The sequence below is a fragment of the Rhododendron vialii genome, chromosome 11a (genome assembly GCF_030253575.1).
Source record: "Rhododendron vialii isolate Sample 1 chromosome 11a, ASM3025357v1".
Lineage (NCBI taxonomy): Eukaryota > Viridiplantae > Streptophyta > Magnoliopsida > Ericales > Ericaceae > Rhododendron > Rhododendron vialii.
In genome coordinates this window covers 2878946-2904979 of record NC_080567.1, presented here as the reverse complement: position 1 = coordinate 2904979, position 26034 = coordinate 2878946, and the positions used below count along the sequence as shown (strand labels likewise).

General features: G+C 43.2%; 2 protein-coding genes across 3 annotated transcripts; both read left to right on the top strand.

The window, feature by feature from the left end:
- The first annotated feature begins 1157 nt into the window (after window positions 1-1157).
- Window positions 1158-3710, top strand: LOC131308137 (protein FAR1-RELATED SEQUENCE 5-like). 2 transcript variants are annotated; one of them, XR_009194330.1, is made up of 3 exons: window positions 1158-1215; window positions 3307-3433; window positions 3524-3710. XR_009194330.1 is itself a non-coding variant. In XM_058334954.1 (2 exons), the coding sequence occupies exon 1, from the start codon at window positions 1939-1941 to the stop codon at window positions 3391-3393; it is 1455 nt and encodes a 484-aa protein (XP_058190937.1). In that variant the 5' UTR covers window positions 1248-1938; the 3' UTR covers window positions 3394-3433; window positions 3524-3710. The 2 variants fall into 2 exon arrangements, 1 of the variants encoding a protein (XP_058190937.1); XM_058334954.1 differs by lacking the exon at window positions 1158-1215 and having other exon boundaries at window positions 1248-3433.
- An 18649-nt stretch (window positions 3711-22359) lies between these two features.
- Window positions 22360-24258, top strand: LOC131306760 (uncharacterized). The gene is made up of 2 exons (XM_058333183.1): window positions 22360-22479; window positions 23866-24258. The coding sequence occupies exons 1-2, from the start codon at window positions 22360-22362 to the stop codon at window positions 24256-24258; spliced, it is 513 nt and encodes a 170-aa protein (XP_058189166.1).
- Window positions 24259-26034: the final 1776 nt, after the last annotated feature.

The following is a 26034-nucleotide window of genomic DNA, read 5'->3' as shown; positions in this document are numbered from 1 at the left end:
CCCATCTCTCACGTCTTCTGAAATTCCACCATCCCGGCAGCCCCTCTACCTCCCTCCACTCTGACTCCACCTCCCTCCACTCCGACTGACGAGCTCAGTCCTCGCCGTCGACGACCCTCTCTCTCCACCGACGACCCACCACCACGCTGCCCGCAGACCCACCTGTCGATTGGCATTCAAATCAGGACGCACCAAGGTCTCTCCCTTTCTTTGATATGATGAATGGGCCAAAATTAAATGACCTGCAACTATTTATTTACCGTTTTCATAAATTGCATACATCTTCCTTCAAATGTGGAAGACGAACCTTCTGAAGGAAAATCTGTCAACTAACTGGCTATGTATGAACATGGGCCCAACTTTTTCCTTGACAGCTGCCGCTTTTGAACCAGGCCAAGCTGGGTTTTTGGGCCCATGGGTGGACCCGTACTGTAGCATTTTTTATTTTTAGGGTTTAGGGTACCCTAGGGTTTAGGTTAACGCATTTTCATAGGGGTTTTAGGGTGCACTTTCCTATTATAATGTTTTAGCGAATTATGCACTTTCATAGGGTACACTGGCGACGCTACAGCAAAATTAATGGGGTCGACCCCATGGGGAGAAATTAAAATGCTACTGCAATTATGCTAAAAATCTCTATTAAATTAACAAAGATTGAACCCATTAAAGATTGTTTATGACTCCACTAGTATCCAACGGCAGAGTATTAAACAATTCATTTGTTAAAACAGTACACTACTGTACCTTTTTTCGATAACTAAGTGTATTCGTGCTAGTTTATGCATACATCGACTATTTTCTAGGGACTCAATTTCACCGTTTGTTGACACATAGCCGGTTTAAAATTAGGTCAATGCCCTGTATAGATGAACTCATAAGAGTTGATGATACATGAGAGATATCGAACGGGAGACCTTAAAAGAAACAATACACATCTTAATTACTTTACAAAGAAGCAAAAAAGTATCATCTGCCTTGTAACTATTTGGGTGAAGATAATTTGTGTAATGGATCCAATTGGGTATTTTATTTTTTTTTATGTTTTCCCAGTTTTCATTTGCTTAGCACTACTTGGAGATATAATTTTGTGAATTTGACTTGCCAAACTACTGCACAATAGCATATGGATCTCTTTTCTTTTTCTTGTAGGCAACTAAAGGGTGAACAATGGAGTTAATGGGTTTAGATGATGTCGAAGTAGATGATACCGAGACTGTAGATAATATTGTGGAAGGTCTAGCAATACCGACAATTGGGATGTATTTTGAGACAATTGAAGAAGCACGAAAATATTATGAACGTTATGGTCAAGAAAATGGGTTTTGGATTCGTACTCGGGCTTCAGGCAAAGGACGAAACCGGTCAAATGAAGTCACTAAGGTGCTATTTGTTTGCAGAAAAGAAGGAAAGTATGTTGCAAGAAATCAGTAGGAGGGTATCGTGGAGGTGAATGATGAGACAGTCAGAGAAGGGAAAGTGATATCAAAGAAAATAATTAAAAGTTGTTCAACCGTTAAATGTGGATGCGAGGCTCATATGCGGATTATGCTTGACAAATGGAATTACAAATGGAAAGTAACAGGTTTTGATGAACGTCACAACCACCAACTAGTGACTCCATGTAAGAGGATGAAAATGAAGTCAAATCGAAACATGCCCAATGCAGTTAAGGATTTGACTGAGGTATTTCATAAAGAAAATATAGGAATTTCGAAAGTTCCTTCAATTTTTGGTGGAGAGTACATTGGCTTTGATAATAGGGACTGCTACAATCACTTAAGGAATGTGAGGCATAGAGACCTAGATTGCGGGGATGCACAACCAGTTCTTGACTACTTTAAGAACAAACAAGCACAGAATCCACAATTTTTTTACGCGATTCAATGAGATGAAAGTGGGAGGGCAGTTAATTTTTTTTGTGTGGATTCTCGATCTCGCATGGCGTACCATTATTTTGGAGATGTGGTCACATTTGACACAACATATCGAACAAATAAGTATGATATGCCTTTTGCACCATTTACGGGAATAAACCATCACATGCAGTCGATACAGTTTGGATGTGCACTTTTACAAGACGAGACCGAGGTGACATTTGAATGGTTGTTTCGGACATGGCTTGGCGCTATGGGAGGACGTCCTCCAACTTCTATCATCAGTGACCAAGACTTGGGAATGAAAGAAGCTATTGCCACAGTCTTTCCCAACACCCGTCATCGTCTCTGTCTTTGGCATATTAAGAAGAAATTTGTTGAAAAGTTGTCACAAGTGTACTACAAGAGATTGAAATTCAAGAAGGATATGAAAAAATGTATTAAGGAGACATACAAGAAAGAGGACTTTGAAGCGAGATGGATGTTATTGATGAAGGAAAACGAGTTAGAAAGCAACAAATGGCTTCAAGGATTGTTTGATATTCGTGAATCATGGGTACCTGTTTATAATCGTGGTACATTCTTTGCCGGTATGAATACAACCAGACGTAGTGAGGGTATCAACTCATTTTTTGATGGTTTTGTAACTCACACGTCAAATCTCAAAGAATTTGTGGTGAAGTATGAGAAAGCCTTAAATAGGATTGTGAAAAGGGAAAATGATGAAGATTTTGAGTCCGAACATAAGTTTCGGATTGTTAATGACCATGAATTTTTGTTGAAGCATGCGGGAAAAGTGTATACTAGAAACGTCTTCAACAAGTTCAAGGAATCATGGAGTAAAGTCTTTAACTACAAAGTTGAAAATGTGAGAAATGGCAATGGTTTTCAATCTTTCGTAGTGAAGTCAAAAGATGATGAACTTGAAAAGTTTGAGGTGACATTGGATTCGCAAACCTATGAGGGTAAGTGTGAATGCCAACAATTTGAGTTTGTTGGGATATTGTGTGCGCACATTTTGAAAGTGTTTGTTCGACTAGACATTGATGAAATATCGGAACACTTTATTCTTCCAAGATGGAGGCAAAAGGCCAACAAATTTAGGATAATTGATTCCCAAGGATTGGTGCATGACGATGGCAAAGAAGAATCTGAGGCGTTAAGGCTTAGTCATATGTATCAAGAAGCTACAAAATTGGCTTGTTTGGCCGCCCCATCAAATGAGGCAAACACAATTTTTATTGAAGGTATGAATGATTTATTCGAGAAGATCCAAAAAGTTTCTAAGGTGTCTCCAATTGAAATTTGTGCTGAAAAAGATAATGAGAAATTTACCGCACCGTCGTCGTCCCAGATATTGCTTTTGGATCCGAACATCTCAATTTGCAAGGGTAGGAAAAAGGATGTCAATGGCAAAGCCGCTTCTACACAGTCCGAAAGATTGAAAAGCGGTATTGAGATGTCATTAAATAAGAAGAAAAGAAAGTGTCACATGTGCTTTCAATTTGGACATGATTAGAGAACTTGTCCTTCAAATCCAACGAGTAAAACTAACAAAGGTAACTCAATTAGTAATCATATTCTTCTTATTGACATAGATTTTCTTATTTATTAATCTTATTTTTTAAATTATCAATTTTATTCAATAGGCTTTGAAGAGGACGCGGAAGGCTCAGATAGTGACCAAGAGGACGGCTCAGATTGCTCCGAATGATCTTGGAATATTTTGGCTTGTTGGCTTTGTTTTGTAATGATCTATTCTTAGGTTAAGTGAAAGTTCTTTGTATGGATCAGTTTTTGGGATGTAATTTAATGTAAGAAAGATTGCTCCGAATGATACTAATGTAGTAATTGTATGGATTAGGTTAAGTGAAAGTTCTTTATAGAATACTAATGTAGTAATTGTGCTTTCAATTTGAAATTGAATGTAATGGGATGGACCAGTTTTTAGGTCATTTGTAAGAAAGTTCTTTTTATGGACCAGTTCTTGAATCTGTGCTTGAACATACTTAACTGCTAAATCATAGTATCCCTGTACTGTGGGCAGTAACTCATCTATTTTTCTAAAACTTCTGCCATTTTATGTTGGGCATTTGTATGCGTTGGAAGTCATATGTGAAGTCCTTGTTTTGGCTATTACTTGGTAGTTCAATTGTTGCAGCTATTTCAATTACATTTGTGTTGTTTCGCTTCATTTGGGTGGAATGGATTTGTGAGTCCCTTTTTCCAGGTTGTATTTCCAAAGCTGTGATTTCTCTGGCTTCTCTAGATTCTGTTCTGCTGCTGCATTAGTAGCTTGTTGTTGCACAACTCGTGATGAGCCATGGCAATTTCATTAATCATGTTTGTTGTTGGACCATGCTTGCTACTGCACAGCTGGTAGTTTCATGGTTTTAATTTTATAGCAATGCATTCATGAAAAAATTTGGCAGAGTTTCCCTTGTTTTTGGTCCTAGCCCGACGTCTTGTGTCTCAATCAGTACAATAAAAACAAGAGGAATAGCATCAAGTTATGCATATGTCCATGCCAAGCATTTGTCATAAGTGGTTAATCACCTTTCACAACAAAAACCATAAAATCCATTGCCAAGTTATCAAGTAGCCATGTCTCAACCATTCAATTTGCACAAGCTATGGTATAACAATCGAAACACATTGATCAAAAAATAATCCATTGCCCACTGCTATAAGCTTGTCAAATGTTTAAACTAGTTCAACTGCAGCTTTTATTCAAATTAAGGCTACAAAATACAGCCAACAAAAGACATAGCTCTATTATAAGCCCCAACAAAAAAACTAGCTCCATCCAAATCCAATTCAGACAGATCTATCTATCCAGATTACAAAAAAAAAAAAAATCCCAAAACAATAGGCAGTCCTCTTTGGTTGCTGCATCTTCAAACAGCCTCTTTGCTCTCTTTTTTAACCCGAATAGCCACTTTGCTTGTTGCAGTAACTTCACCTTCTCTTTACTATTTCTTGGTTGTTGTCATGATCTTTGCTGTAATGCCACACCCCATCTAAACAAAGTTGCAAAACAGTAAAGTTGTTAGCATTCTTATCTCATTCATCTATTGCAATGAGGCTCAATGCCAGAAAACATCTTCCTAAATAGATAGGAGGCCTCCTCAGATAAGTCCCACTATGCGTGGTTAAGTAATTAAAAGAGGAGTATTTTACAAATGGGGCAAGGACATAATATTGCAGGCCAAACACAATTAACTGCAAGAAACTCATGGTGTATACAGTGTGGTTAAGTAGGTAACTAGAATCACAAACTGCAATCAATAGGAAAAAAGAAAGGGCTTTGTCATAAGTGGAGATTATCTTGTCAACCAGAAATTCACACGATTCGAGGGATGTCAATAGGGCGTTTGACCTGCTTTGTTAGCTCATACCCTTGGTGTAGCTCATTGATTAGAGTCTCTTGCTCCCACCACTAGGTTAAGTAGATGAAGACCAAAGCAAAAATCAAATCTACAAAAGAAAAAGGAGAAAATGAATAATCTTTTCCTTCTGGTGGTTCACGTTTTCTGTTTCATCAACCTTTCACCTAAGGATTCAGAAACCTAACTAAGCATAGGCTACTCTTTATTAATCAGCAACTCATAAATATGATACACTGTGAATTATACAGGCAAATGCAGACATAGCACCAATTTAGGAAATGGATCTTACCACTAGATATATATACCAAAAACAATTTAAATAGCACTGTTGATTTTCCAAAGATCCCATTCCCAATTCACCACGCCATTCCAACGATGGATTTTGCAGCCCACGTGAAACAAGTTCAACTAGCAATCAAATTGAATGCAAAAAATCTGCAATTTCCCCAAATTTTGAAACCCTAATTTTTGGGGGTTTGAAGATGGAGAATCTGGGGCAAATTAAGAACCTGAAAGATTAGTCCAGCGAGAAGATACTTTCGGTTCTCGGCAAGGCGGTTGATTTCTATTGTGGTTTCTACTTCTTGTATTGATTTCGGTTGTTGTTGTTGTTGTCGTCATCATCGTCAGAGAGAGAGAGAGAGAGAGAAACCTTGGTGTGTCCCGGTTTGAATGTAAATCGGTAGGTGGGTCTGCGGCAGCATGGTGGTGGGTCGTCGGTGGAGAGAGAGGGTTGTCGGCGGCGGGGGCAGAGCTCGTCGGTCGGAGTGGAGGGAGGTGGAGCGGCTGCCGGGATGGTGGAATTTCAGAAGACTTGAGAGATGGGAGGAGAAGGGGGAGCGTGTAATTTGTTTTAAGGATGGGTTGAGATTTAATCTCAGCCCTTGAAATAGAGGGCTGAGATGGGGTGTTTGTTTGGTTGTCTACGGATCTGCCCCATATATATATATATATATATACACACACACACACACACACTTGGTCAAATATATATACATACTTATACATTGTACAAGAGAGAGAGAGAGAGAGATTGGGAGAGAGGATGAGATTTGAAGTGTACGTTGTCTTGATCTTCCATGATCTTCTTAGACACTTACACTATATGGTTATATACTTCTCCAAGCAAAATCTATCTTCCATTGTCCTTATATGTACTTTAATCATTAAATCTTTGTACAATCCTTACTTCTTCCACAAAATCTTTCCAAACCAACCCTAAAAGTGCTAAATCTAGCCATGCAAGCCTAAAACTAGGTGGGAGATGTACAAGTAACCCATAACATAACCTATCAAGCTTTCAATCAAGCTTGACAAGTGAGAAAAAGATGAGATATATATATAGAGAGAGAGAGATTTCAGGTGGGAGAGGGAGAGAGACATGCCTTGCCTATAAATAGCAAGCTCACTTCAAGCTTAAACTCATACCTTCACTCCTTGCTCCAACTTCTCTCTAGAAATTCTAAGCGTTCTAAGTACCAAAGTTCAAGTTTCTTTAAGTTCTTGAAGTTATTGAGAGATACCACCAAACCACCTCCAAAAACCACCCCTAGATCTTTAAAGTAGCCTAGTTTAGTTAACAAAGTTGTTTCTAGGAAGAGAAAATCCATCTCTCTTCCTTTTGAAGCACTTCAGAGCCATTACGCCGCTAATTCGCAAAGCCGACGACCTATTCTCAAAACCGACCAATCGCCAAGAAGAAAGGTAGAGTCCCTTGTCCACTAAACTCAACGTTTAACGTAGAACCATATATTGGAAGTATAAGTAGATTCTCCCACTACAAGAAAAATTAAAATTGGTGACGAAAAAGTGGCGACGGAATTTAATTTCGTCACTAAATGAGTATATTTGGCGACGAAAAAATAAATTCGTCACTATTTTGATAACTTCCATGACGAAATAATTTCGTCACCAATTATACCTGTTTAGCGATGAAAAAAATATTTTCGTCACCAAAGTTACCCATTTGGTGACGAAATACATTTTTTGTTGCCGAAAGCTTAAAAAATGTGACGAAATTATTTTTCGTCGCCAAAGATAATCATTTGGTGACAAAAAATATATTTCGTCGCCAAATGAGAGCAATTTAGTAACGAAATATTTATTTCGTCACCAAATGCTTAACTTTGGTGACGAAATTATTTTTCGTCACCATTTTAACACTTTCAACGACAAAAAATATATTTCGTCGTCAAATGGGCACCTTTCGTGACGAAATTTATGAATTGCGCTTTGTCACTAAATGTATTTCGAACGTAACTCTTTACTAAAAACTCCAATTGAGATAATTCAAATTGGGTTTGAACAATAACTCAATTGTCTACAACTTTCATGTTTATCAAATTTGCTAATTTTAATGTTTAAAGGTTCAAAATTACATTCGAAATATATTTTCATGTTAAACATATGTGTTATATATTAGATATTTCAAATGTTTATTGAAAAGTGTGTTTGGTGCAGTTGGTTGGAACTTGCGCGAAAAACTCATTGGACTCGGGTTCGAAACCCAGCAGGAGCAAGAAAGAATGATTTTTTTTCTCATATGAAAACATTTTTTGCAACGAAAAATTTCGTCACCGATGTGTCACATTGGTGACAAATTTTTTCGTCGCTAAAAGGAATAATTGATGACAAAAAATTTCGTCATCAAAAAGCACAATAAGCAAGGAAAAAAATTTCACCAATTATTCACTTTTTGGTGACAAAATATTTCGTCATCAAAAGGCATTATAGGTGACGAAAAGTAAATTTCGTCACTAGGTAGGAATCCTCGACAACCTTTAGTCGACAAATTTTTTTTCGTCACCTATATTATTTGTGACAAAAAACATGCAATTTGTGACGATTTTCATTCGTCACCCAATTGAATTTTTCTTGTAGTGTCCGTATATAAGGTTATCTATCACCTATAGGTTTGAAATGCATGATAGTTAATAATTAATAATTTATTTTCGCTAATGGAAGTATGAGCATGTTGGAATAATCAACTTTTACTCTAGTAAACATGTGTTGTTTTGAATCTCCCACAAAGGAAGAAAGAACGGTTTTTCAAAGATAAGACTTATCGTTGATAGAAGTATTCGTATTTTGATCTTTAGATGGTTATGAGCATGTATACATGAATTGCTTGCATTACTTGTCTTGTTGTGAAGCATAAGTGATTTTCACTCCAAAGGCATCTGTACATGTGGCGTTATGCTTTAAGTGGTGATTTGAGCATGATTAGTAATATAGAGTTAGATGATCTTGCTAGTTTAGTTTCAAAATTACAATGATTGATTTATGAATACGTATGTGAAAAGTCCTACCGCGGAGTCGTTGCATGAAAATGAGACACGGAAATCGAGAACGTTGAAACATGGCACCTAGGGTGTGGTTAATGAAAAGGTGTGTTTGGAAAGCGAGAAATGTTTTGGAAATCACAATGTGGCCAAACATGGTAGCCCATTGTGTGGTGTGTGTTTTGTGTGCCAATGGGAACCCGGTGCGACGGAACCATTGTGAGGACACTCGGGAGACCGGAACGACAGAACTGAGGTTGGGTGTGTGGCTTGGTTATCTGCGGAGAGGAGCCAATGCAAAGTGTGCCAATGGGAACCCGGTGCGGGGGAACCATTGTGAGGATACTCGGGAGACCGGAACGGCGGAACCGAGGTTGGGTGTGTTAAAAATGATTTTGAAAATGTTGATATGGTTATGAAATGTGGAAATTGGTGACACGATCTACGAGGAGTTGCATAGGAGAAACTCAAAAAATCATGGATACCAACGTTAGTTGAATAGTGAATGCGGATGTGTCATTGTTAACTATTTTGTCGAATATGTATGAACTATGTGCAAAGCATTGAATTTATGATCGTTTGCTCATAAGTTAAGGGTTAGTGGGTATGGGTTACTCTATTGAGCTTTTGTAGCTCATGGTGTTACCTTTGGTGACCCTGACATATTATATTGGTGGCGACGCTGGTATAATGTGTCAGATCTTATAGATGAACAGGGTGAACTCTATACCTTGGAAGCCTTTGGAGCCGAGGAGTTGGCCAAGATGGAGGAACAGGCGGAGCAGTAGATAGGAACCCTAGTTCCCTCCCTTATTTGAATAAAATTACTCTTTTGAGATTTATGTTGTAATATTGAGCCAGACTCTATTTAGATTTTTAATGAAATTTCCTATTTAACGTTCCCAAAATTCGGGGTGTTACAACTTGGTATCAGAGCTTTAGGTTCAAAACCTCGGCCATGGGTAGAATGGGTAGAACCATAAGATAGTTTGATCGTTGCACAAATGTGAATTGAGTTTAAGTTTACCGTCCCAAATTGTGTGGAATTTTGACAAAACAATCTTCGAATTGAAGCAAGGTGTAGGAAATTGGCAGTACCACCGAGCTGAGATTCCCGAATAATTGGATGATGACTTAAATCAAGGATCGAACGTGGAATTTAGAAACTCAAAAGTTTTCTTAGTGTTAGTAAACCTTTGTCTAAAAACATTTCTAATTGAGGTTAAACTCTTTCCTTGTAGATGAGCCAACCAAATCTCTATCAAGCCAACCTGCTAGCTGAAGCTCACCATCTTGCAAGTACCTTAAGATCAATGACGAACCAACTAGTGGGAGATCTTTACTTTCCACATGCCTTTCCTTACACTCATGACTACTACCAAGAACATGGCACCATCATACTTCCCGAGGAGGAGGATGATGCCGAAGCAGTACCAGTCTTAATCCAATTGGCACCCCCCAATGATGTGGAATTTCTAATTGAAGAAAACGATGCCAAAGTAGCCCCCGCCATAGCTCCAATAGCACCCCCCAATAACATGGTTGAGGAAGTCGAGGAGGATCCTGAAGAAGATCCCGAGGAAGAAGATCCTGAAGAGTTTCCCGAGGAGGAACCAATGGGCTGGGAATCTGACGATGAGGGAATATTGATTTACGAAGTGGAACCACCAGAATGGGCTATGCCCGACTTCATGGACATACCCGCCGACTCTGGAGATGTACCCCCACCACCCTTCGAGACCGACATAGGCGCATATAGGGTCGAATTCCCGGATATCTTTTAGACTAGTTAGGAAGGTTTAGCAAGCGGTTGGACCTTTTGTTGTAATCGGAATGTAGTAGGAAGTTAGGCTAATGTAAGCCATCTATGTTGTACTTGTTTTATTAAGTAATGAAAGACTAGTGTTCTTCTTAACATATGATCATTGTTTATGTACGTTCTTGTATTTATTTGTGTGCAATCCACTCATTACACCATTAAGTCTAATATATAATTTTCCTTATTGATATAGATGTCGAATGTACCACAAGGAGGATGCCCACCTTTCGCCCCACGAGATTTGGCCAACTACCGGTCATTGCTAACACCAGAGTACACAGGACCAACCTTCCCATCCGAGGATGACATGGAGCTTTATGATGTCCCAATCACTTGGGAGATACCCCCACTAGTGATGACCCCCGAGCCTCTTCCACCTACCCAAGTTTCTGCACCACCTGTGCAGAACTTCGAGCAACAATTCGACTATATCATGTCCAACCCGGAATTGGAGGCTGCAATGCTGAATCTCTCCTAGTACTACCTAGAACCACTGGAGGAACCACCCGTCCTCGCTATGGATGAGCTGCTCGCGCAGGAACGTGAGTGTCTTCTTAGAGAAGAGACTGCTACCGAAAAGAGCTACAAGATATGGCCGAGAGAAGTCTTTAGAATCAGTCCACCCTAGAGTGTTGTGGCCACGGAGTAGAATAAGGTTTTGTAAGCCGTAAGATCGAGTAGTAAGAGCATGTAGGATCGTTTCAACTTGTATTAGGGAATCTTATCTTATGTCTACTTGCCTTATAGTAGAACTCTATGCTTATGATTGTAATTTTCTGCTCATTTATGAAAAGCTTGCCTTTATTAAGAGAGTACTGTTGCATATGATGAATTGCTTTTGATTTCTAGAAAGATATACCATTTACAAAAGGAAAATTTTTAAATAGACTAAAACTCCCCCTTTAAATTTTACTCGTAGATGGTGAATCGACGCAACGGAGTAGGACACGATAATGGAGAACAATCTCACGCAAACCCCAACCTAGCCCAGATCTTGCAAGCGTTCATAACAGCCTTGAACGCCAACCACCCAAACCAAAACCACGACGATGGAACTATGACTCGAACCCGGGCAATGAACAAGTTCTGTAAACGTCGACCTCCAACTTTTCACAGAGATATCAACCTCGTTGTGGCCGAGACATGGCTAAATGAAGTCAAAATGATCCTCAGAACCTTAGGGATCACCCAAGATGGAGATCGTGTGGCTTTGGCCACATACCAATTGAAGGGAGAAGCTCGCTACTGGTGGGATCTGATGGAGGCAACCCATGACCTTTGCCGAGTTTGAAACTCTATTCCTTGACAAGTACTTTCCCACGCCTATTCGTTTGGCCAAGGAACAAGAGTTCCTAAACCTGAAACAAGGAACGATGACCGTTACCCAATACGCGGCCAAATTCAAGGAATTGTCTCGTTACGCCCAAACAGCCATTGCAACTGAGGACAAGAAGGCGAGAAGGTTTGAGTGGGGGCTAACAACCGTTAGAAGAGCTGTGGTGGCTCAGGCTTTTCCCACCTATACCGGCATTGTGAAGTGTGCTCCTCGACTGGGGAGTGAGGAAAATGACTTCAAAACCCGATGGAGGAAAGCGACAGGCAACACCGGCGGACCGATCCGAACTCAACCTTCCAACAACAACCGCAGACCCTACCCTACCAAACCCTCACCCCGACCCAAGGCAATCAACCATGGAAAACGGCTGTATCAGGGCATGGTGGACCACAGAAGGGTGGCCAAAACAAGGCATCAGTGCAATGCTTCAACTGTCAGGCCATGGGTCACTACAAGCGTGAATGCCTCCAACCCCAGAGAGAAAGGAGTGGGAACTTTGGAGGCCAGAAAGCTCAACAGCCGGGACAGGCCGGAGTGGTGAGTCCACCTTTCTTTGGTTGGATAATTGGCATCCCTTGGGATCCTTTTTTCTAAGTTTGGAAATGGAGTAGTCTTTAATCTAGGCAGGTCCTTGAATGCGAGGGTAAGTTCGATTATTGCAGATGGCTATTGGAGATGGCCTCGAGCTCAAGATATGCCATTATACAGGAGATTATAAGGCATACTCCAGATAACTTACTCCCTCATCGTGATCGAGAGGATAAGGTGGTGTGGAACCTTACTGTTACTGGGGAGTATACATCGAAATCTGCTTGGGAGGTGTTGAGAGTTCCTGGTGAAGAAGTTAGGTGGCATTATCTGATGTGATTCAAGAATTACATCCCTCGTTGGGCTATGATTTAGTGGATTGATTTCATGGGAAATTATTGACTCGGGATAGATTGTTTTCTTGGGGGATTATTGTTGATAAAAGTTGTGTCTTTTGGGTGGGTCGGAGGAGTCCCATGACCATATCTTTTTTGTTTGCCCTTTCTCAGCTGCTATGTGGAATCCTTGTCTGCTAAAGTGCAGCATTTCTAGACCTCCTTTACCTCTTAGGGATGAAATTTCTTGGGGCCTTGCCAATGGTAGAAGTAGGTCAGTGCATTGCTTGATTTTTAAGTTGATCTTTGCAGCTTCCATCTATTTTCTCTGGGGCAAGAGGAATAATAGAATTTTCAAAGCTAAAGGGATGCCCTAGTAGGGTGTCTTCGACCTGATTGTAGAGAATGTTCGTGCTTGCCTTTGTGGTTGGCAGAATGTCGAGCGAACTAGGGAGAATATCAGGATTTTGGAAGGTTGGCGTGTCCCCTCTGTTGTTTTCATGTAAACGCTAGTAGATATGTTTGTCATTTTTGTTATTCTTTGATTGTTTTGAGTTCAAGGGTATGCCCTTGCTCTATTTTTTTCCTTTTTTGGTGGTTATAACAGTTTAACTTTCCAAAAAAAATAAAAAATTTATTATAATTACTTGTGAGTTTTACCTTCTCTAGGTTTTTGTGAGAGGGGTTAGAGTTTCAAAATTTTGAAAATCAAAAGAAGAGACGCCACCCTTATGCTACCTTGTCTTAGCTTGTTACCACCGGAAGAAAGGTAGAAACCTTCTATCTACTCACCTAAGTACAATGTTGATGTGAAATACGTTTGGATGTTGGAATTTGAATTTATGATATCATATATAAAATTATTCTTTTGGAATTTAAATATTGGGTACCGTTATTATCGTGTCTTCATTATACTACAAGTTTTAAGTGTTGTGCATGAAATCAGAATTTATTTTATCATATAACTTTAGCAAGTTTGAAAAAATAATGTGAACACGAGGAAATGAAAAAATAATGTGAACACGAGGAAATGATGAATGTTTACGAGACACGAGAAACAAGACGAAAAGTATTGTGAAAAGGTTGATGATTGTGTGAGCATGAGAACTCGGTAGGTCCATTGAAGATGGTTAGCGGAATCATGACTCGATGTGCGTGTGTGAGCATGGGAGCCCGATAGGTCCTGAAAGAATGGTCGGCGGAACCATGGCTCGAGTGTGCGTTTGTGGCCTAGGAGCCCGGTAGGTTGTGAAAGATTGGTCAGTGGAACTAGTGTCGTGTGTGTTGAGAAATGTGAAATGATTAAAAACTGAGACCCCGGTAGGTCCTGAAAGAGACGGTCAGCAGAATCAGTGCTTTTGGGTGGCAAAATCTGAACATAGCCTGTGAGCCCGATAGGTCCTGAAAGATGGTCAGCTGAACTAGTGCTCGAGGAAATAAGATGGAAAGTGGAATCGATACTTGTAAAATAATGACACGAATTACGATACGCTGTAATGATGGTAAACTCTGATAAGACACTAACACTTCATTTGTTGATTTGATTTTATGTGTACATTGATTTGATTTTGTGTGATGAAATGTTAAACTTTTGTATTTTTCATTTACAAAATTATATGATATTTTTGCTAGTGTAAGGGATATAGGGGTAGGAGTTAGCTACTAAGCTTATTTGCTCACGGTGTTATTTTTGTGACCCTGGCATATTATGCCATACTTTGGTGACAGACAAGAAGATTAATATAGCTTGGAAGAGTTTTAAGCAGAACAGAATGCTGAAGAAGGAGGACATCAAGAGGAGTAGAGATTACTTTAGTGCCCCTCCCTTCCGAATTTAGTAGAAATGTAATTCAAAACTTGAGATTTGTTTATCTGTAATGACTGAATTATCAATTTATCCAAATAAATGATTTATGAAATTGTATTATACTTAAATAACGTTCCCAAAAATTGGGGCGTTACAACAAGGCTGTTAGGATTTGGCTTAGGGGCATTATCACGATGGGTAGCCATGATTTTTGGGTTTCGAAAGATTGAGAGATGAGGCAACCGCGACTTAGGGTTTTTGAGTCTGAAAAGATGATGAAGCAGAATGCGCGTAGAGAGAGAAGAGAAGGCGAGATTAGACTTTAAAGGGGTTAAGAGATGACGGTAAAATTTCAAAGATGCCATTTATCTCTCTTTTTAAAAGCTGGTTATCTCATTAAAATTTTGGACTCTTAATGATTATGAAGGCTTGGGGGATGTGTATGGCGGCAGAAGTGTAATTCCATTGATGGACATGTGTACACCCTAAGTCAATGATGAAATAGAGTACTCCAATTAATTGATCGGACTCCTTGGCACCGTTTCGAATACCAACTTTAATGGGATTTAGTTTGGATTAAATGAAGAAGAATCCAAATGCAACTGAAAGATATCTATACTTGGAAATTCAAAAGCTGTTAGGCTAAGTTGAACCTGATAATCTTTTTTAATTTGTCAAAAGTTAAGGACTCGTTTGCCTTGCCAAAAACCGCATTTTGTCCTAGCTGACAGGCGTAGACCATTAACAAGGTCAAGGCCTGGGGGTATTGTTTACACTCGATTTTGACACCCAGTCCTGGGCAAGCGATGGAGGGCCATTTAATTATTATTTAATTATGTTGGGCCATGAGATAGAGATATATTGGGCCAAGACCATGTTAAGTGGGCCCGATTAATTTCAATCTAATCCATTCATGGGTTCAAAGTTGTTTAATTATGGGCTATGATTATTTAAAGACTAATAGAGCCCATAATTAATGAAATAGGAATTCGTATCTCAAAAATTAGGCCTTTATTATTTAAGAGGCCCATTATCATGTTAAAATGTAATTTCGTGGAATTCTATGAGAAAAAAGAAGTCAGTGGGAGTTTTCAATACATGGCCATTTAACTTAGTCAAATGGCCCATTTCCTATCAAGTACCCACGAAAGAAGGAAATGAAGGAAGCCCACTACCTCTCCTAAGCTTCCAATAACTACTCATAACTAGAGAAGAACATGTGTGCAATTCAATTAACTGCTAAAAACTGCCAACAAGTTGGTTCGTGGGACACATGGCATCGTGAAAAGAAGGCGGAAAATTCATTGGCATGCAAAAACGTGGAGACCCTTGGCATATAAACACTAGTTCTCAAAATAGAAAAAGGGTTCACACACCAATCAAGTCCAGCGCTTACAAACCAAAGTCTTCCCAGCGAAGCATTTATCTTTACTTTTCCTGCATCCAACTCGATTACTTCACCAAGTAATTTGGATTTTTACTTTTCCTTGTACCCAACTTTATTATTTTGACATAATAAAGTTCGTCTTTTCTTTTACGTTGCTATTTTTTCCTGCACGGTTAGTGTAGGGGTTCGATTTGACAAGACCTTGGCCTGGGTTAGGGTTCTCCTTCCGCTGGTTCGTTCTCCTGCTTCTGGACCTGCAACAAGTCACTAGGGCTGGAGTAGCCCAGTGAAGAGGGCTTGGCATGAGGAAGGGGGCGGCGAACAAGGGAAAGAACCGAAAATAATTCATATCGCCGAGGAGGAGGAGGAGGAGCGGAGGGGAGAGACTGGAGGGGAGACCGACACCGAGGTCTGGATCCATCCAAGGGATCTCCCTTGGACTCCAGAATTCTGCCACTACGCCGGACGCCAAATTTATCATGCCGACAGTGTTTCTAATATCGGCACGGCGTTTGGGATGCTTCGGTCTTGCAGTTTACCGAGAGATGCCAGAGCTGTGCAGGGCTGCACCGAGGACATTACCAGAGAGATCGCATAGGCCCTCCTCAATGTAAGTTTTTGTGATATTCCACAACCTTTTTGTTGAATTGGAAATTTCTATCTTTGTGAAGCTTTGGTTTTCTTGCTGGCAGGCTGGCGCTCGAGCACTGGTGGTTAATGACCGATGCAACGCACAAGAGCAGGAAATTGAAGAACTGAAGAAAGCCCTTGCTCAGAGAGAGGATGATCTGAAGGTGGTGAGGGAGACTTGTGACCTCTACCTGGCCGACTTTCAGAGGTGCGACAGGGAACGGGTAGCTGCTGAGGGGAGAGCCACAAAAGCCGAGGAGGACGATAACACCCTGAGGGTTACTGGAGCACAGGAGGTTGAGTTTGCGAGGAATAAAGACTACGATGAAGGCTGGGACCCAGCTGGAGTGGAATATAAGAAACAAGTCCGGGAGATAGAAATCGAGCTCTTCAGAGATCGATTCTTGGACGGGCTTCGATACGGCCACAAAGCCTTGGTAAATAAGCTTAATCTGCCAGAAGATTTCGAGCTTCGAATCGTGCCTGAGCCACCTCCCGAAGAGCTCGTGCTACCTGAGGAGGAGGGTGAGCAGGTGCCGAACCCAAGGCTTTAAGCGTCCGAGAAGCAAGTTGACCCTAGTGCCCCTGCTCCCGATGATGCGTAGGAAAACTCCATCCCTCGTATCTTTGGAAATACTTTAATCTTTTATTTAAATTGTCAGTTGACTGGATGGCTCTGGACATTTGGAGTTTGCCGTTCCAAGGTTTGTAAATATTCGATACCGAAGCTGTACCTTTTTGTTTATGGTTTGGCACTATAACTCATAATGCTTTGTGAATGAATGCTTTCTTTTCCTGAATGTTATCTTTGAAATGCTTGTATGATTAGTTTGCTGCTTGGGTGATGATGCCCCTGCTTCGGTGAGATTTGAAGAGTTGTAAAACAAGTTTAACCGAAGCATTTTGCCAAGCATAAAAAGGATGTTTATTCAGGGAAAAGTGACCTAATCCGAAGCCCCTGCTTTAGGAGGGTCGGTAGGAACCGAATTATGGAATCAGAAGCAAGTATTTATTGAATTTTGAATTTTCACGCCCCTGCTTCGGGATAGGGTAATTCAGCTATGTACTCAGGAGAGTAGACGAGTAACGTGCAAACTCGTGTAAACTCATGAGTCGGTAAGACTGCTAGGGGGTTTGGGCTGGGGTCTCGAAGGTGAGATGGGGTCGGCCAGGACCTCGGGATGCAGCCAAACCGAGCAGCGAATGACTATAGGTAGGTCGGTATAAGGGGCTCGGGAAAAGCCGAGTATCCTTAAAGCCAACGACCACAAGTTCGAGCGATCACTTAAGATCGGGGAGACTTTTTAGGAAGTTTTGCCCGAGGGAATTACCCAAGATAGAACATAACCCCGGAAGTCGAAATAAAACGGTCCGATAGATAATTGAACCGAGTGAAGGTAAATAACAGAAACAAAAAGAACAAACGTTGGCAAGAAAAGATTGTTCTCATTGACACGTGATTGATACTGTCATTACATGAGCAGGCTGTCATAAAAAATGAACTTAGATAAAACTAAAAGAAAGTAGAGCAATGGATCGTTGGGGCCGAAAGGTTGCTAGCCATAGAATTTCTTCAGGTTGTTTGCGTTCCAAGTTTTAGCAAGGGGAGAGCCGTCAAGCTTCTCCAACTTGTAATTTCCTGAGCCAAGGTGCTTAAGAACTCGGTAGGGGCCCTCCCAGTTGGGCATCAGCTTTTGCTTTTTGGACTTCTCCACCACTTTTTTCCAGACGAGATCGATCTAAGGCGGACGCTTCGGTTGTAGCCTTTTACAACCTCCTGTTGGTACGACGCGAGCTTGATCCTTGCGTTGTCACGTTCCTCTTCGGCTAAGTCAAGATCCAAAGCAATGCTGTCATTGTTCATCGATTCATCAAAGTTTTCTGTACGCATTGTCGGGAGCCCGACTTGGAGGGGGATGACCGCCTCCATTCCAAATGCCAAGGAAAAAGGAGTGCAACTGGTGGATCACCGAGGTGTAGTACGGTAGCCCCAGAGTACCCTGGGTAGCTCTTCAGCCCATTTGCCTCGGCGTGACTCGAGTCGTCGCTTAAGTCCGGATGAGATTGCCTTGTTTGCAGCCTCGGCCTGTCCAATGCCCTGGGGGTAAGCCGGAGTGGATGTGTCCCATTTGATGCCGTATTCATCTAATAAGGCTCGGTATTTCTGTCCGATAAACTGCCATCCGTTGTCTGTAATAATGGCAAAAGGGACATCGAAGCGTGAAATGATATTTCGCCAAACGAAACGAATGACGTTTGATTCTTCAATAGTTACCAATGGTTTGGCCTCGACCCATTTTGAGAAATAGTCTATGGCGGTTAGGAGGAACTTAAATCCTTCTGGGACAACGGGGAGCTTACCGACGATATCCATGCCCCATTGGGAAAAAGGCCAAGGGCTTGTGAGAGGGCTAAGATCCCGGGCTGGCTGGTGGATGATAGGGGCAAACATTTGACATTTCCTGCAGCGTTTGACGAACTCTTTAGAATCCTTCTTCATTGTCGGCCACCAGTACCCTTGAGAAATGGCTCGGTGAGCGAGGGACCGCCCGCCGGAGTGGCAACCGCTGTTGCCGGAATGGAGCTCTTCAATGATGCCTTGTACTTGGTGTGGGTGTGCAACCAGTAGATATGGGCTGGTAAATGATCTTCGGTAGAACTTCCCATTTGGATTGAGCCAGAAGAGAGCGGCCTTATTTCGGAGTCGGTGAGCCTCCTTTTTGTCAGTGGGAAGGGAGTCATCTCGCAGGTAAACGACAATTTTGTCCATCCAGCTCGGGCCAAGCTCTATGTTGAGCACCTCCTTATCTATCGCTTCGAGCTCAAAACTGGGCTTGTCAATGGAATTGAAGGAGATGGAAAGGTGTCCTGTAGATGAGCATGCCGAAGCGAGCCCTGCAAGGGCATCGGCGTGGGCGTTTTGTTCCCTGGAGATGTGCTCGACTCTAGTTGCTTTGAAGCGTTTAATGAGCTGGACTACGGCGCTGAGGTAGGTACGCATGCGATCATCCCGAGCTTCATATTCCTCTGAGAGTTGGTTGACCACCAATTGGGAATCGCTGTAAACCATGAGTTCTTCGATGCCAATGGCTTCGGCGGTCTTGAGTCCTGAGATTAGTGCTTCATATTCGGCCTCGTTATTAGAGGCTGGAAAGTTGATGGAGAGTGAGCTTTCGTGCAGGACACCGGAGGGGGAGAGAGAACGACGCCTGCTCCGCGCCTCGGCTGTTGGAGGCGCCATCGACGTACATTTTCCAAACATCTTCGTGAAAAAGCTGCCAGGCTGTGCTAGGGTTGGCCTGGAGTACTGCCTCGGTGTTTGGGGTGGGAGCCGATGCGGGTGTATTGGGCGGTGTAAGCTCGCCGATGAAGTCGGCGAGCACCTGGGCTTTTATTGCTGTCCGAGGCTGAAAATGGATTTCAAAATTGGCAAGCTCAATGGCCCACTGTGAGATTCGGTTGGAGAGATCTGCCTTCCGGAGGAGAGACTTGAGAGGGTATTCGGTAAGGACGATGATGGGGTGTGACTGGAAGTAAGGAGCGAGCTTCCTGGAAGCTGAGACGAGGGCAAGAACGAGCTTTTCTAATGGTAGATAACGCGTCTCGACGGGAGTCATTATTTTGCTGGAGTAATAGATTGGCTCGTGCTCCCGACCCTCCTGGCGGACGAGCACCGAGCTTACAGCGTGCGGAGAGACGGCTAGGTAGAGGAACAAGTCTTCCGGTCCCGAGGGGTGACAAGGAGTGGAGCCTTGGAAAGATACTCCTTTAGTCGTTGGAGGGCTCGGTCACAGTCTTCAGTCCAATTGAAGCTCCGTCGGCTGCCCTTTAAAAGTGCAAAGAATGGCTGGCATTTGTCCGAAGAACGGCTTATAAACCGATTCAGGGCTGCGGCCATGCCAGTCAAACGCTGAACATCGCGCTTGTTGTGGAGAGCCGAGAGTTGATCGATAGCGAGAATCTGGGAAGGATCGGCTTCAATACCGCATTAGGAGACGAGGTGGCCAAGAAATTTGCCAGAGCTGACACCGAAGACACACTTCTCGGCATTGAGGCGAAGCTTATGTTTCTTGAGTATCTCGAAGACTTCAGCGAGGTGAGTTAGATGATCACTGGCGCGCATGCTTTTGACCACCATGTCGTCGATGTAAGCCAGCATAGTGTCGCCTAGTAACCGCTCGAACATCTTGGTTATCATTCGCTGAAAAGTGGCCCCGGCATTCTTTAAACCGAAGGGCATAACAAGTTACCCGAAGATGCCATGGGGGGTGATGAAGGCCGTGTTCTCGACATCGCCTTCGCTCATGGCAATCTGGTGATAGCCCCGGTAGGCATCCAAGAAGCTGAGTCTCTTGTGTCCGGAGGTGGCGTCGACGAGCTGGTCAATACGAGGAAGGGGAAAGAAGTCCTTTGGGTAGGCGTCGTTGAGGTTTGAGTAATCGACGCAGACCCGCCATTTGCCATTCTTTTTCTTGACTACGACAGTGTTGGCTAGCCACTTAGGGTACTGGACCTCTCTAATTGCCCCTGCGTTCAGGAGTCGGTTGACTTCTTCAATAACGGCCTCGGAATGAACAGGAGAGGACCGTTGTGCCTTTTGTACGATTGGGCGTTTGGCTCGGTCGATGTTGAGTTCGTGGCAAATGAAGGAGGGGTCGACCCCGGGCATCTCATATGGGGTCCAAGCGAACACTTCGATGTTCCGGTTGAGAAAAGCTACCGTCTCATTCCGATCAGTATCACTAAGTGAGGAACAGACAAGGAAGAAGCGGGAACCGTCTTCGGTTATTGGGATGGTGGCCACGTCTTCTATGGTCTTGTCGTCCGCGGGTCTACCGACGTCCTCCAAAATTGGGGCCTCGGGGACTTCAATGAGATTAACCCGGGAGGTCTATTTATTACTTCGGACGGCGTTGACGTAGCACTTCTTTGCCGCAGTTTGATCTCCGTACAAGTCTTCCTGGTGCCCATGAGTACCGATGAAACGGACCACTTGGTGATAAGTGGTGGCAATTGCCTTAAGCTTATGCAGCCAGGTGCGCCCGACAATTGCGTTGTAAGGGCTAGGGACGTCGACTACCACAAATTCCATTTCAAGAGTCACCGAGCCGGCACGGACTGGAAGAGTGACCATGCCGATGGGCCAGACCGGTGCTCCGTTGAAGCCGATAAGAGGAACTTCGAAGGGACGGAGGTCAGTGTCGGGAATCTTCAGATCCTTGAACAGAGAGTAGTACATGACTTTGGCCGAGCTGCCCTGGTCCACGAGGACGTGACGGACATTGAAAGTTCCGATGCATAGCGTGACTACGAGGGCGTCATTGTGGGGAAGCTGGATGCGGTCGAGATCCTTCTCGGTGAATGTTATCGTCCATTTGGAACTGTCATCGATTCTGGGGCGTTTCGGTTCGGGACCGACCAATATGACCTGCTTGGAGAAGGAGGCCTCGTTCAGCTCGTCCCGGATGATGTGAGCGGCCTCAGAGTTTAGAGGATCGTGTATGACGTGGATCGTCTGGACCTCTTCCTCAGTGTTGGTTTCGGTACGTTGTGCCCGAGCCGTTGTCTTCTCGTGATAGATGAAGTTGCCGAGGTGGCCACCCGCAACAAGCTGCTCCAAGTAGGCCTTAAAGAAACAAAGAAGGCATCGTCCGAGGGTTCGTTCCGAAGAAACAAAGACATGACGAGCTTGTACTGAACCAAATGAGTGTATGCCTCGGTCTTGCCATCATATTTGGCAAACTTGGGTTGGGTGAATCCCTTAGGGGGGGTAACCAAGTCGATCTCTCTCGTAAAAGGGGAGGTCGTGAGTCGTGTAAGTCGCGCGTCGCGATGAGGTCGGATCGAACGGTTGAGGCCGTCTGGACGCTCAGTCGCTGTACGCTTCTTGGGGACAAGTTTGTCCAATCGTTCATATTCCTTTCTCTTTGGAGCAACACTAACCGATTTCCTGGGAGGGCATTCTTGGCGGTGATGGCGGTAGCTGTCCCGAGAGGAAGGCTCGAGGCGGTCAGTGACTGGGCTCCTACTGTGTGCGCCGCTGTGGTGCGAGACGATGGGACTTCTGGCTCCGGGGCCGTTCAGGCTCTCGCGGTATCCCCTGGTCTGGAACTCCACAAGGCCGTCATCTCCCCTGGCTGCCCTTGTGAGGCTCGGGGTAGATTCCCGGCCTGTCTTGCCCACTCGGACCGAGTGGGTGGAGGAGGCAGAGACGCTCCCAGCACCGAGCCTCTCGAAGGCCGATGGTCTCCTTCGAAGCTACATGGCGGAGCGGGAACGGTCCCTGTGCGACGTGTCTTTTGCGGCTCAAGCGTCCGCCGCTCTTAGTGACTTGAGACGATCCTTGACTGAGGGGCGGGATCTGTGCTCCAGCAGGTGACCGACGTCGCGGCTGCGAGGGGGCGTGTGACGACCCTTCCTTCTGCCGCGACTCCCGGAGGAATGAGACGGGGAGATTTGAAGGAGGTGTTTGATCTCCGCCAACTCGTCTCGGACGTGTCTGTCGCGCTCCATCACCGTCGTGAGATCATCGATTTTCCGCTCAAGATGGCGGATGTAGGAGTGGAGTTCGGAGGATGGGCCTGCGTCTGGATTTGACGCTTCGGCGCCAACTCCAACGGATATATGGGTCTTTCTTAGGGCGGTTGCTCCAGCGGAAGCCAGGCTGTGGTCCACGAGGGAACCGAGCCTGTGGGCGGTACCACCGTGCTGCGTGTCGTCGATCTCAACCATGTTCAATTCAGGAACGCTGAACGAAGCAGAAAGGGGGAAGTGGATGCTGAAAGGGTGGCTAGGTCCCCAGCAGAGTCACCAATTGTAGGGGTTCGATTTGATAGGACCTTGGCCTGGGTTAGGGTTCTCCTTCCGCTAATTCGTTCTCCTGCTTCTGGACCTGCAACAAGTCACTAGGGCTGGAGTAGCCCAGTGACCCTCTGACGATCAAGTTAGACCTCAGGGGAGAATATAGATCTAGGGTTAGAGAAGAATGACATGCCTCTCAAAGATGAGTATCCCTTTACCTTTATAGACCTAGGTTTACTTGCCCTCCAAGCTAGCGCGTGGAAGATACGCTCGGGTAACCGCCTTGGGTGACGTCATATGTGACGACAGGAGCGAAACGGTTACGGAGCACATGGTCAGATCTGATCATAATGATTGCGTTTGCCACGTATCCTCTTTTAGTCCCTTCTGGCATAACAAACTTTCCTTGCGCGAGCTCTGTGCGAACATCTAGACCTCGGTTCCCGGCATCTGGCACGGTCACCGGGCTCGTTACCAAGGCCACTACAGTTAGAAAATTATGAAGTCCACAACCATTGTGGCAAACCACGAACCACTTGTGATCTCACCCTTAAGATCACACTCTTTTGCTCTCATGGTTAGAAGTCAAAAAAGGGCATCCAGTCCTTTACATTGGACGCGACAAGTCTTGGCATGCCCATGCTTAGTCCTTGAATGCTTTTTGTGCTAAACATCAAGTTAACTTTGACTTGCGAGCTGATGTTTCGTCTACTCAAGAAGGGAGTCCAATTCAAGTGCGACGACAAGTACCAAAGGGCCTTCGATGCGATTTGGAGATATCTTCAAAATCCATCTGTTCTAATGCTGCCTGTCCCAAGAAAACCTTTGATCCTATACTTGTCCGTCACCTCATCCTCAATGTGGTGCATGCTAGCACAAAAGGGAGACGATGGGGTTGAAAAGAAAATTTACTATCTAAGAAAAAAGATGGTTGGATGCGAGGAAAGGTACACTTCACTAGAAAAAGACATGTTGGGCTCTTTTCTGGGCCTCCAAAAAGCTAAGACACTACATGCTTGCTTACTCAGTAGTGCTGATTTCTCAAATGGACCCTGTCAAATATATGTTTGAGAAGCCCACACTTAATGGTAAGTTAGCACGTTAGCTGCTCTTGCTGGCAGAGTTTGTACTTACGTATGTCACAAGGAAGTCCATTAAAGGAAGAGCAATCGCTGTGTTCTTAGTAGACCATCCGATTGAAGGGTTGGAAGACGCTGCATTGAAATTCGCTGACGAAGAAGTAATGACTATGGTAGAAAATGTTTGGAAGCTATATTTTGATGGAGCTGCCAATCAAAAGGGATTCAGAATTGGAGTGTTGCTGATATCACCAGAAGGATCACACATCCCATGTCAAGCCCTCGATTTTAAACATAGAATTAATAAATTTCTCATAAATAAAAATATCATCATTTCCATACAATAAATTCCATAAAAACCATGCCAAAATTCTTTCATCATTTACCTCGAAGGGACCAAAGCCTAACAATCCAGAAGTTATCGAAGGAAGAAAAGAGATAATAATTTTACAATCGTCCCAACTTTATTATATGACAATAGAGTTACATTTTTAAGAAAAAAAATAAAAGGATTCTACATAAGGTGATACGGTAACTCTCCTATGTAAGCTCTCAATTAATTGTGGGTCCAACAATGCACGTCAATCACCCCATGCTACTGACCTTGATTTGTACCTAAAAAATAAAGGGTTGAGCATACACTTGTCCAGTAGGAAAAATCTCTACTAACTTTAGATGTACATGATATGATAAGTGCTAAGGGACATTATAATAGGAGCGACTTTTTGACTACAAGTAGAGTATAAAATACAATCCCAACTTTAAAAAAAAAACTTAGAACTCCCTTTCACACATGACACACACCCACGCCATCTATTTTAAAACTCAATTTACCATCTAACGAATCACCATCATCTAGTCTCTATTATTAGTTTAACTTGCAAAATCCCAACAAAAAAAAAAGACATTCATTAATGTTTCGCACCTCGACATATATCAACTATACATTATGCCAAACAATTCACCAAATTCTTTTTATCGTACCCAAAATATCAATAAGTGCCCATGTACTCAACTTCATGTAAAGGCATCAAAATAATCCAATATAAATGAATCAACAGAAGCAAAGTATTTACAACTCTAGCAAATAACAAACATAGTTTGAAGAAGCAATATCCCACTTCAACCGTTCTTACATACTTCCACATTAGCCATCATTTAATCAATCTCGTAACTCAGTTTCTTTTCCTCGTAATGTGTCATTAGCGAATGCTCCTACCGGGCCAATTAAGGGATCCTAATACCCCCTGCCTAGCACCTCACCCCGTTGGTGGGTCTAGAATGTGTTACGAGCGATTACTCATGCCAGGCCAATTAAAGGTATCCCGATACCCCCTGCCTAGCACCTCACCCATTGGTGGGTCTAGAATCACTACAAGAGAATATGCTATTTGCGTCGACCTATTTGCGTCGGCAGGGACACCTTTTGCGACGGGACTTGTTTTTTGCGTCGGCAACGCGTCGGCATTTGGGGGACAAAAATGGTGGGGTCTCAAAAAGGTTTTTGCGTCGGCATGTGCCGTCGCACAGTTATTGCGTCGACATGTGCTGTCTCTAATAGTTTGTTTGCATCGGCATTCTTCCCGACTCAAAAAATTTGAAAATCATAAGGTAATTAGCATCGGGTGGTCGTGCCGATGCTAAAAACATTTTTTTCGTCGGCCCACGCCATCGCCAATGGTTCAGATATATCTTTCGTCTTTTTGTGTCGGGCATATGCTGTCACAAAAAAAGAGAACACCTAAACAGCCAACTAAAAGCTTTATGT